This window comes from Neofelis nebulosa, chromosome 1 (assembly GCF_028018385.1).
Source record: "Neofelis nebulosa isolate mNeoNeb1 chromosome 1, mNeoNeb1.pri, whole genome shotgun sequence".
Classification (NCBI taxonomy): domain Eukaryota; kingdom Metazoa; phylum Chordata; class Mammalia; order Carnivora; family Felidae; genus Neofelis; species Neofelis nebulosa.
Window position 1 is genome coordinate 82,404,424 of NC_080782.1, and position 13,396 is coordinate 82,417,819.

The window sequence follows — 13,396 nt, forward strand, 5'->3', positions numbered from 1 at the left end:
TCCAACCCATCTCTAGCCTCCACCTAGGATTTAGTGCTTGGTTTATCCTTTCTGTCATCTTTCAGACATTTCTTTGTTCCAACCCCAGAATTCGAGAGCCAGCCCCTCTCCCCTCACCCTCCATCCATTTTCCTTGCTGAATCTCAGAACCTCTGCTTGGCTATCTAGGGAATACAGAAAGCTTTATCCCTAAGAAATAACCAAGCCTACAACTGGAACAATAAGAATAAATGATACCTAGTCTCCGTTCTGGATTAATCCACTATGGTGGGAAGTTAAAATCTTTGGTAAGAGGAAAACAAAAATATTATCCTTACTCACAAGGAGAAAGAAAACTCCAGAATGATTTCCACTAGCAAGGCAGAGAAGCAAAACAGGATCATACAAATCCTAGTCTTATAAAGTCTATTCTCAGATTCTACACACAACATACCTTAATACATATCTAAGGAATTGATGGAGAGGACTCAGGGAGAGCCACACACAAAGCAGAGCAAGTCAGAGAGCATCAAAGAATTTGGTAACTAGCAAGGGCTTTAGAAATCATAATTTATCCCTCATTGTAAGAAAGTCCTGAGGAGACATGCTTGAAGCCAGGGATAATTTATGGCCAACTCACAATTTAAATGTACATTTCCTGATTCCTAATTCAGGAATATATTTCTGTGTTGTACTCAGTTAATGAGAGAGACCCTGACCCCGGGAAAGCACAAGAAGAAAGCACAGAACTCCTCTCTCCTCCTGTGCAAAGGAGGAAATTTAGTTCAATATAATGGAATCCCATAGTCCCCAGCCTCCTCTTCCCCAACAATTTTTTTTTTTTTTTTTTTTTTTTTTACCTCAGTACTCAAAGCAATGACTGTGTTCAGAATCACACCCAAGGAAAGGCTTGGGTTTAGAACAAAAGGCAACACTTCTGTCCTAACCATTCATATAAAGATTATAAGTCTATATATCATAAATAATATGTAGATGTATATTATATATGGATGGATGGAGATAGATAACAGATAGATAGATAGATAGATAATCTTATAAACAGATTTCTGTGTGATCAATGCCTTGAATTTGAAGAAAAAAATATTGAAGGATAGTTGTTTGGACAGAACACTGATAAACGTATTATACATTTTCACTAGTCTATAAACAAGTAATCTAGAGAACTTTTGAAAAACAGAATATAGCTTTATGCGCACATTTCTACAAAAGCATTAGTTGGGTTAGACTGCAAGAGCTACCACTCTGCCATACCCTTTTAGAATTGGACAGCTTCTGTATACCAGCTTCAGTGTGTAATTGAAACAAGAAAAGTCTTGCTCCTTAATTCCATGTTACTTCATTTACAAATTTTTCCCCCAACTCAATAAGCCAGGAATCTTCATTAAAAGCTAGTACAGTTTTAAAATCTTAACTTAAAAAATAAAATATTAACTTAAAACATCATTAACTTAGGTTATAGAATTGACAGTCATCTATATAAAAAAAATTAAAGGAATAATATTTTTTCTTACATTTTTTTCTTATATTCTCTTACGTTTCTTACATTTAACATTTCTTACATTTCTTACATTTACATGTCTATATTCTGCTAGGCATTGCACATACTTACCTTTTTATCTACTGTAGCCAATTTGTTTATCACAGAATCTGAAATAAGAATACACTGGCTAAATTGTATAATGTAGTTGTCTTAAAATAAATTTATTTTTGAAGCCCTTCAGACTCTTTACAGTCTAAGTGACTGGAGTTTTAACATGCACATGTTTATGACTTGTTACAAAGTCTACATTTTATAACCTTTGACTTAACTTATAATTTTAAACCTGTACAAGATGAGAAACAAATCCCTAACTGTCCACCCGATCAAAGAGGTTTCTTAGGACTCTTGAAAAGGGTACACAAAGAAACAGCCTTGCTCCAGAAAACTATCTGGACTTAAATTCTGAGAATGAGAAAGCATTCCCTTTAACAAGCTTAACCGTAACCGGACAAATTCAACAGCACTTCATTCTTGACATAGATTGCATATTCCTGGGGCTCTAGGGGAATGTTTCAGAGGATGGAATTCACAAGTCAACATTTTAAAGACATGACTCACACATATTCTAATTCTTATATGAATTAAAATCTGAGATAGTGAGAAATAATACAAGTTTGTGTTTAAAATATTTAATGGCAAAAACAGATTCAAGAAAAACATATTTATATGTTATTGACTCTTCTAATGACTCAATATTATATTATCATAGTATATCTGTTAAAATTCAGAGAACATCAAGGTAAACTGATTTGCAATAAAGTAATTTTACCTTTCCTGGTGTTTTCAAAATGCATTTAACTTTCTCGATTACATTTGAAACATCCCCAGAATCTTTCAATTTCTTCCTGATATCTTCTTCCAATTCTTCCCACTGAAAAGCACCTGTAAACAAATTAATGTATGTTGGATTTCTAGGTAAAAACAGGAAGTACAGAAAGTAAATCTCTTATTAGATATCAATATTCCTTCTTTATTTAGTATTTTCTTTTAATTTTTCTTTGCCAAATATATATCCTTGTAATTACACTAATACATTTAAACAGGTCTCACATTAAAAAAAAAAAAAAAAAAAAATCAGTTTGCCTTCCCCTAAAGTATTTCTCCAAACCTGAAGTCTTCCTCCCTAAACAGCTCTGCCACCTCTTTGTAATAGACAGTCAGCTAAAAACGACAGCAATGGCCAGAATATCATTTGCCATCACAAGTAGTCCTTCCTACACTCAAATTATTTACTTCCTCTAAGTAAGAAAGCAGATGTGTTTGTTTTTTTCCAAGATTGAATTAAATCATACTAATCATGGACAGCAGTGACTACCATCAGGTAGAAGAATAAGCAGTAGGAACAGAACGCATTCAGAAGGTCTCACACATTGTCAGGGTCAGATAAGGATGTTCTATAGCCAACTCTACAGAACCAACCTGAAGAAGGGAGGTAAATGATGACCTAATGAGCTATATGACCATGGCAATGGAGCAAAATCACTGCACTTGGTCCCTCCTCCCCTTGTCCTCATCCCAACCCACTTCCAAGCTATCTCTCCTTAGGCTCATTTCACATCTGTCTCACACTGTTAGCCCCTTTCCTCTGTATGTTACAAAACTCCTGTGTGATGGTCAGCAAAAGTTCACCTTTCTCTAAGCACCCTCTTGCTTGGCTTATAGCAGCCTCCTATCCAGCCTATCTACTCCTCCGTGGCTTTGTCCACATTGAATTGATCCCAATACTCAATGCCAATAAGTTTCTAAAAGTATGATTCTGATATGATATCTGAAAAGATTACTCCCATCTATCCCTGATTTACAGAAAGTCCTAACTCCTTAAAATATAGTTCACCCAGGTGTAGTGAGGGCGAGCATAGTTGGGAGACTCAGGCTCCGGTTCTCTCTCTGCCATTACTGGTGTGACTTTAAGCATCTCATTTCACCTCTAAGTAACTCAAAACCCTTTTCTATAAGTTCTCAATCTATTTCTTCTGATGTTTCCCTTTATGTATCCAGAACTTCGCCAGATGCCTTCATAGACATTAGGGATGGGGAGAGCACATGATAGACGTTTATTGAAGCAGTGAAATTGGGCAACTGCAGCCAGCCTGAACAACCAGATCCAAGCTGCTCTGAAGAGTCATTTAGTAGTCCGATGGCTCCCAGGCGTCACTGCAGTCGACCTCTGTGGCACTTGGCACTCTTGAGCATCTTTAAACTTCTCCTCACCTGACCTTCAGCATTACTACAGCGTATCCTGAAGAGAGGGTAGGGGGAAGGAGAGCCCTGATCAGGGCCTTCCACTACCTCTGTGGTGTAAAGACTCCTACCATGGCCACACTCAAGTCACCAACGTGATATCACAGAGCACGGAGCTGGGAATAAACATAATCGGCTCTCACGAGCTGGTGCCAGCCAGCTCCAGCTCATCACTGCTTCTTCCTACCTTTCTTGCTCTTTTTCTGACTTCACTGTCAGCTCCCCTTCCTCCTCAGATTCCCAAAGGTGTGCTGTCTAGAAAAGCCCATGTTTATTTGTTTTAATTTTTCTGCACTAAGGATTTTTAAATTTAAGGTCACATACTCTTTCAAAATCTGTTAAATTCTTTGGACTATCTCTCTAGAAAATTTCCCACGCACACATAAAAATTACAATCCACCTTAAAATGTTAGAAGAAGAACCTCTGAGAAGCCAACGGACCCCACTTCAGAATGATTTACTCTATGCCAGTGATTCTCAACTACAGTTGTGTATTACATTTACCTGGAGATCTTTCATAAAATATCATTGAGGAAGTCTCATTCCCAGACCAATTAAATTAGAATTTCTGGGGCTGGGGCCCAGATATTTTAAAAGCGCCCCAGGTGATTTTAAGGTGCACTGAGAACAGGCCATCACTATCTCTTCCTTTAAACATTTCATTCATTACTAAAACCCAGGATCAGTGGTATGCAGAAACAGTGGGTAAGTTTTACTGTCTACACTCGTGCATGCTAAAGGAGAACACACATATTATCTCTTAAAAATAAACTGTATTAACTAATGAATACCTACACAGTGTCTCCATTCAGAATATTATCTGAGAGAAGGCAAGAATAAATCTAAATATATGGGGTTATTAGTAGGTAAATCCCTATAGGCCACTCATTTGTCTAAGAATAGACACAGAAGGATCCAATAACTAAAAATGAAAGTAATAGTTCACAGGGCACTCTAAAGATTGGACTGTTCTTACAATTAGAAATGCTAATCAAGTCATTTTTGACACGTTTTTGTTCAAATAAAGCAATAATCCCCTTATACTGGGAGTTTTCTTTGCTTTTTTTTTAATTGTGGTGAAAACACTTAATGTATCTATCCTTTTGACAGAATTTTAAGTGGACAGTGTTGTTAACAATAGCCATGATATTGTACAGCAGAGATCTAGAAACTATTCATCTTGCATATAACTGACTGGGATTTTCTATTTAGTTGACCTCTCAGAGCACTGATTGACTTAGGTTCTTACAGAGCATGATATACTCGTGCATACAAGCTGTGTTTTTAGGCAGTGCAGAAAAGAGCATACCACGGAAGAATTCCAAGAGCTAGGATACCAGGCAAGCTGAAGATGAAAGCTTGTTTCCACACGTTCATTTTCTCTGGCAGCATTTCAGTAAGTGATGTGAAATTCTAAGGGCCATCTGTGGTACGAAGAGCTCAAAGCAAAATTCTTGAGGTCCTTACATATATTTCAATTCCTAACCATCTGAAACTGCGTGAGTCAGGACTTTGCAAGCATAAAGACTATCAAGTATTGTAAGAATGTCAGAACTGTATGCCAATACAGGATTCTGGGTCGATGAAGACCCAGAAACCGCTGGCCTCGCTCCTTCTCTTTGAGTATTAGTCTTTCAGTACTTATCCAGAGTTAGCTGTTATCCAACAGAAAATTAACATCTGCAAAACACATACTTTTACTGTGTCTATTTATTTAAAAATCTGATTAGAATAAACCGAAGCCTTCTGTTAACCAGACTATTAAACAGATCCTTCCTAAATAGAGGACCCAAATATCCGTGGTGACACAACACATACAAAATTTCAAATTCCCAAAGATTAAAAAGAAGTGTGTCATTTAGAGAAAAGACATTCTTTGTAATTTTGTTTCTTAAAAACAAAAGAAGCAGGAGATAGATTTAATACGGTTTTTCAGTCCTTGTTTACTCAGGGCATATATTCCTGAGCTGTCTGTGTCACGGAGTTCTGCCTCTGCGTTAGCAACCCAACAGACACATGTACAAACGGCTGCTGTCTTCACTGTCCACCCAACAGAACTAGTGGGTAGGCCAGGGCTTCTGTGAGGAAACCATTGCCTAACTGGGTCTTAAAACTTTTGATCGGTTCCAAAGTTTTAAAATGCTCAACAACAGCAGCAGCAAGAAAAACAAGCAAAACAAAAAACCCCGTAAGCCTGTCCTCTTTACTGAAGTCTCAAAAAAAAAAAAAAAAAAAAAGGCTTAAACTTTTTCTTTGATTTGATAAAAAATATTTTCTAAATAAACGGTAACATATGCACAAAGGCCAGAGGATGAAACAAAATACCAGTGTTTAGACATTTGAAATAGGAATTTGGTTGATTTTTTTCTCTTAAAAAGTGTTCTCCATTTTTCAAAATTGTCTTTACAAATACAGCCTTAATGTCTTTTTTTTTTTTAACGTTTTATTTATTTTTGAGACAGAGAGAGACAGAGCATGAACAGGGGAGGGGCAGAGAGAGAGGGAGACACAGAATCTGAAACAGGCTCCAGGCTCTGAGCTGTCAGCACAGAGCCCGACGCGGGGCTTGAACTCACAGACCGTGAGACCATGACCTGAGCCGAAGTCGGACACCCAACTGGCTAAGCCACCCAGGCGCCCCCTTAATGTCTTTTTAAACATATTTAAACATAATGTAACTTTTGCTTGAGTCGGAGGTTATACTCTATAAATAAAGAATAGGTCACAGGCACCTGCTGAAGCATTTAGTTTTGCTTCTCCTCAAAACATCAGGATCTCCCTGCAGCCCCAGGTCAATGGTCTGTGGCCCAGCTCTTACCTGACAGCACCTCTTCTCTGAGCCTTGACATACAAGGAGAGAACAGAGCACAAATGCAACATGTTGGTGTCAGGTTAGGAGGCCTGTGCACTGACTGGGTCGAGGGCTTGTAGCTTAGCAAGCTCTCCCCTCCACAACTAAGGGCAAGGGCTACAACACGGTGCTGACAGCTCCAGCTCCGAAGAGCTCACATCAGTCAGTGTGCCTGACCCCATTTTGACTTGGTGCCCTCAGACTGATAACTGGGTTCCTCCCCTGGGCCCTGGACTGAATGCCAGGCTCTTAGCCCCTGGCTGTGGCCGGCACTCAGTTCTTCCAAGAGCAGGTGTTGCAGCTGCTTAGAGTCCAAAGCACTAGCACTACCTGGGAGACTGTGTGAAACGCAGAATCTCATGCCTCACCCCCTGGGCCTACTGAATCAGAACAGATGCGTGAACAAGATCCCCAGCTGACCTGCAGGCATATTAAGTTTGAAAAGCACTGTTCCAAATGATAGACAAGCACCAACCACATAGTATCAGAGTAATGACCTTCCTGAGGTTGATCTCCAGAGCAATGGAGCTTCTTTACTAAACTCCTGTCTAGCCTGCTCTATTCCATCTCTATCACCAGAGATGAGTTTGCCCAAACCCAGTCTGATCATGCTTAAAATTCTAGAACAGCTTCTACAGGCAGCTTCCACCTAGCTTGCCAGCCTCATCTCCTGCAAACCTTCACCTCGTACGCTATGCTCCAGCCACAGGAAACTGTGTGTGGTTCCTGGAAAATAGCAGTTCCTAAAGATTACATTTTCCTTAATGCGTATTTCCCAACACATTAATTTATCTCAAATAGCATCAGAGTGAATACATAAGGGGACTGAGGGATGGAAGAAACTTTTTTCTTTCCCTTTTTTTTTCCATCTGCATGTATTAATTTTGCAATTTAAAAAAACAAGTAGGTTCTGTCACTGGAGACACAACAAGCCCTCTTACTGCTACCTTATCAAAGAGGATATAACTGACTTCAAAGTATTAATGTGCCTTCAAAAGTATTCAATAGATACTGTAGTAAACTTGCTGAATAATTCAACAGTAACATCATTGAAAAGCAAAGCCAAACACTTCCTTCATAGTTCTCTAAACATCATTAAAGACATTTTTTTTTCTTTTACCATGTAAACATTTTGGATTTTCAGAATTAGCCTTAAATTGTGAACTGTGAGGCTCAAAGTTTAAACATAAAAGTCTGTAGTAGTAAATGACATCTTTAGTCTGGTTTATTCATGTGATGCTTCACAAGCCACTAGAGTCTACTCATTAATTCACCCAACACATACCCTGCCGCACTGAAGGCACTGGGCTCTGTAGGAGTGGTTATTTACGCCTTTGCCAAGCCAATATTCACTAAACAATGGATTTAATTAAGACCTATCATTACCATTCTACTCCTAGGTAGTATATGCATATACATATATGAAGATTTTTAAAAACTTTTATATTATTTTTTTAAAGTTTATTTTTGAGAGAGAGAGAGAGAGAGAGAGAGAGAGAGAGCGAGCATGAGCAGAGAAGGGGCAGAGAGAGAGAGGGAGACACGGAATCTGAAGCAGGCTCCAGGCTCCAAGCTGTCACCACAGAGCCCAATGCAGGGCTCTAATTCACAAACTGTGCAATCATAACCTGAGCCTAAGTCAGACACTTAACCTACTGAGCCACCCAGGTGCCCCAAAACTTTTTAAAAAAGTAATCTCTACACCCAACATGGGACTTAAACTCATGACCCTAAGATCAAGAGTCACATACTCTACTGACATTCAGCCAGCCAGCCACCCCCATATATGTACATTTTAATCCACTTAAATCTTCATGCTGCAACTGTACTTTTCAAAACCATTGATTTTTATTTTAACTTAGAAAATGATATAACCATAGCCCAAATGAAAAAAAGTAAAATCTTATTTTAACATCAATTATTTTACATCAATTCTTTTCCATTCTTATATGGGATATTTAGATACGACACCTTCAATTCATTGACTAAAATGACTCAAATAAAACTTCTATTTTTTTAAAATATAGTTGCTACAGCATTTAAAAGGAGAAGAAAAATAATTGATAAGCTCAATCCTAAAAAGATTAAGTACACAGAAGAAAAAGTAAAACCTGAAATAGTCAAAGTTGCAGCTCCTGGCTGGCTCAGTCGGTGAAGGATGTGACTTTTGATGTTGGGGTTGTGAGTTCAAGCCCCACACTGGGTGTAGAGATTATTTAAAAATAAAATAGTTAAGTTGATCAGATCTCAGCTTTAACTTTAGATACTGTTTCCAGTTCCTAAACTGAATGTAAGGACCCTGCTAATTTCTCTCAATGCCCTCCAAAATCTAACCGTAAAACAGAAAAAGGAATTAACGGTCAGGTTTTAAGATGCAGAGATTTATTTCCATTCATACTTTGAAAATTTTGTTTCTTTAAATTTAAACTAGATAAAAAACTCTTGTATTTTCACATTTTAGATATTAAAAAAAAAATACTACCATACCTGCTCAGTAGGAAAAATTTAAAACCAGGGCAAGTAAACTTATAAGGAAGATGGGAAGTGTGGACCAATTCCTGTATATAAAGTAGATACTCTTTTATGTATAATCCTTACCTCAGATGGTAGAAAGAAGAGAAATGTGAAACTAACCAATACACCTGAAGACCACAGGCACACTTCATTTCAAATCTTACAAGAATGTACCAGAACCACTTAACAAGGTACCTGAATAAATGAAGCGCAGAATGTCCGATAAACAAGAACAGAAGAGGGCGTCTTTAACGATGACACGTAATGGTGGGTTGCCCGGAGAATCCTGGCTAGCACCTGGAAATGCAGTATCTCTGTTTATGGCAAAGAGGTCCTGGGTGGTACGGATGATACTGGAATCCTGAATGTCAGCGGGACTCTTCACATTGAAAAGCAGCATGAAAACATGGCTTACGGCACAGAGAACAATCTTGTGGGCCTCGGCAACTTCCTTTAAATCTGGGTTGTAAAATACCACGTCCACACACTGGCAGCAGAACAGCAAATTATTTAAATCAGAGTTATAATGCGATGCTTCAGCCTTTAAGACAGGCATTTTTTCTATTTCAAAAAAGAAAACAAATACGATAAATTATTTTTTAGGTCTATAGACCCAAACATCTCAGGTTCCTTTTAAACACAACAAAAGAATTCTTTTTAATATCATTAAGTTGAACCATATGAAATTGCCAACATATGGCCATTTTTGCCTATGAAAACAGCAATTGTATTTAACTTAACCTAATTATAAATATATATAAATTAATTATTCTGAGTTAATAGTCACAGAAATATCGTAATTTTTATAGTGCAAGTGAAAATTGTACTAAATGCCATAAACAGCAATAAAATAGTACTTCTCACTATTTGTGTGTCCCCAAATAAGCTATTTCAACAAATACTGAATTTTATTATGTTGGTAGTTAATCTTTACTTTATCCAAATAAAAAATTCAAACAAATTACTGAGTAAGTTCTGAAGAACCTAACCCACATTTAAAGTCATTTTCCTCTCGTGGTTGGAAATGGAAGGGAAGGAAATTGTTCAACTCAAAATGTCAACCTCTCAAGGCCAAAGCCCAGAGTCTTAGACTCCATTGTCTGAAACCGTCTTGACCATTTTATTTTGATCCTAAAATTAAATATTTTTTTCTTCCTGGTAAAACAAGAACCAGCTTTTTCCTCTCAGCATACCTGAGGTAAAGTGCTGGCTAGACTTCCCAATTTCCAAAAAAAAGGATGTAATCTTCCATTTCCTAGTCTGATCACTAACAAAGATTAGCCCTCAGTCAATTCAGAATACCCCTACAGAGGATCACACCCTAGGCCCTCATCACAGACTCAAACTATAGAATGTCTGCTGTCTAGCTTTTATCCAAAGCTGAGCCAAGGAAAGTGTTATCTGGAAAGTGTTGCCTGAAGGATATGCAGTCTTCTCAATCAGAATTCAAACTTCTTTAGTAATGAAAATTTTTTCCTCTAAAGCAAAGCTCCAGTCTATAAAACAGATAATAACAAGGTAATTTGGTGGCTAGGCTCTTCCTGAACTATACCCCACTCATCCTTCTCTCCACTGCCTAAGGCACCTTCACAGACCTTTCGTGGCTAAGAGCAATCTGAAAGCCACTTGCCCCAGAGCCTAGGATCAATCCTTAGAACAAGTCAGCATCAGAAGGAATGCTCAGGGTGATACCTAAAAGAAGGGCACAGGGACAGCCTGTTTGAATTGAGGCTGCATTTACGGACACTTCTGAAGGCCCTGTCTACTAGGTCACCTACTGCCCCCAGCACTGCCCCCAGCGGAGACCCACAGGAGAAATTTCCTTTAGTGCTAAATGGCATGAAATGCTTTGCTTTCTCAGAGGAACTTTGCTTTTCTCAGAGGAACTGCTTTGAATAATAAGAATGAAGAAATCATCTATCTATCTACATTGTTTATTTGGCTATTCCCCACCCATCTTCTCATCCAGAAAGTATTTAAAGCAGCAAGCTTGCTACATAACAATGTCTCTTCTCACTTTGCACACCAGGAAGTTCAAAGCAAATGTGTATCACTCATGATTTATATATCTGCATGTGTGTAAAAACCCGGAATTGACTTCCCGTACTAATTTATTATTTTCTTGATTTTTAATTTATATTGATTTATTTAACAAATACTTATCAAGTACCTGCTTTTTAAAACAATATCCATAACAAATTGACCTCACAGAGTACTATTATTTTATTTCTATCACAAAATTAGGCAAAAAATTTGGGGCATCTGGGTGGCTCAGTCAGTTAAGCATCTGACTCTTGATTTCAGCTGAGGTCATGGTCTCACAGTTTGTGAGTTTGAGCCCCACACTGAGTTCTGCACTGACAGTGGGGAGCCTGACTGGGATTCTCTCTCTCTGCCTCTCACTCTCTCTCTGCCCCCTCCCCCCCCCCCCTCCCCGTCCCTGCTTGGTGCTCATGCACACTCTCATGCCCGTGATCTCTCTCTCTCTCAAAATAAATAAATAAACATTAAAAACAATAGGCAAACATTTTAATAAAACTTAATTTTGATAAAAATTGTATTTATTTAATTTTAACTGTATTTTCCTCTAACCTTGTGTTATTAACACTTTCAGACATTCAAAAAAGTTGAAAGAATGATACATAAGCACACATATGTCCTTCACTTAGAATCTGCAATTATTGATATTTTGTCATGTTTGGGGTGCCTGGGTGGCTCAGTCAGTTAAGCTTCTGACTCTTGGTTTTGATTCAGGTCATGATCTCACAGTTTTGTGAGTCCAAGCCCCGCATCAGGCTCTGCGCTGGCAGCATGGAGTCTGCTTGGGATTCTCTCTCCTTTCTCTACCCCTTTCCTGCTTGCGCTCTCTCTCAAATAAATAAACTTAAGGGGAAAAAATTTTTGTCATGTTTGCCTTATCTCTAGATAGGCTCACACTTACACATTCCTATTGCTGAACCACTTAAGAGTAAGTCGTGATCATCAGGATACTCCAGCTCTAAATACTCTCATATTCATTTCCAAAAAATAAGGACATTCTTCCATTAATCACAGAACCATTACCATACATATGAAAATTAACAATAATTCCATCATGTCATCTAATTTCTAGTCCATATTAAAATTTTACCCAACTGTCCTAAGAGTCTTTTAGAGGTTTCTATTGAACTAGTATCCAATCAAGGTTCACACACTGCATTTGGTTGTTATTTCTCTTAGATTTTTTTAAAAATTTTAATGTTCATTTATTTACTTTTGATAGAGCACAAGTGGTGGAAGGACAGAGAGAGACAGAGAGACACGGAATCTGAAGCAGGCTCCAGGCTCTGAGATGTCAGCGCAGAGCCCAACGTGGGGTTCGAACCCACAAACTGAGAGATCATGACCTGAGCTGAAGTCAGACAGTTAACCAACTGAGCCACCCAGGCACCCCTCTTAGATTTTAATCTAGAACAGCTCTTCACCACATACACTATTTTTTAAAGAATCTACAGATTCAAGTTTAAGACTATTCCTCAAAATGTGGTCCAAGTGCCACCTGTTTCAGAATCACCTGGAAACTTATTTTAAAAGCAGATTCCAGGCCCCATCCCAGGTTTACTGAATAAGAATACCAGGTGAGTCATCAACATACTCAAATTTGGCAACAATTGCTCTAAGACTTGTGAAGTGATCGATAATAAATATCAATCGAATGTGCAGACATTGGTTAGTAAATGCACCTGGTTGTTCAAGCTGAGGTGGTCTAACTCCATGAAACGAGTTGCTCATTTTCCTTTTCTTCATTTTTTCACTTGTCTTCTGATTTAAGGCTTGAATCATAAAATACTCCAACTAAAACATGAATCAAATTTTAAGTAAAGCGTCAACAAAATTATGTATCTGACATGATTATTTGTACCCCAAATCACATTTGCCAAATGTTCAAATGCTGGTACCATCTACAAGTACGCTTTAGCAAACACTTGTAAACAAGTTTTTTATTTAAAGACAAAAAATGTATCAAGTAGAACAGACTGTGCCTTGTCTAAGCATAAATAAACTATCCATTCAAGAAGGAACTGTTCATTCTCTTGAATAATCAAGAAAGCCCAGCAGTACAACTGTGGGACTGTCAATAACTGTCTCGTGGGCAACCGCAGCAGTTAATAGTAGAGACATTCAAAGCAGGGCAGATCTGGCTCTACGTCACAGATGCTCACATCAACTGGGGATGTTTTCATATGTTCTATTCTTTTCTTGAATAAATT

The 13,396-nt window shown here is 38.1% G+C and overlaps 1 protein-coding gene across 3 annotated transcripts in view; it reads right to left on the reverse strand.

The window, feature by feature from the left end:
• The window catches only part of RHOBTB3 (Rho related BTB domain containing 3), a 53,138-nt gene that overhangs the window by 22,749 nt on the left and 16,993 nt on the right, over window positions 1-13,396 (reverse strand). For all 3 annotated transcript variants that reach the window (XM_058726720.1, XM_058726712.1, XM_058726729.1), the window contains exons 5-7: window positions 12,869-12,980; window positions 9,342-9,707; window positions 2,310-2,422 (exon numbers count right to left, since the gene is read on the reverse strand). In XM_058726720.1, coding sequence (XP_058582703.1) covers window positions 2,310-2,422; window positions 9,342-9,707; window positions 12,869-12,980 — 591 coding nt within the window. The remainder of the gene's footprint in view (window positions 1-2,309; window positions 2,423-9,341; window positions 9,708-12,868; window positions 12,981-13,396) is intronic.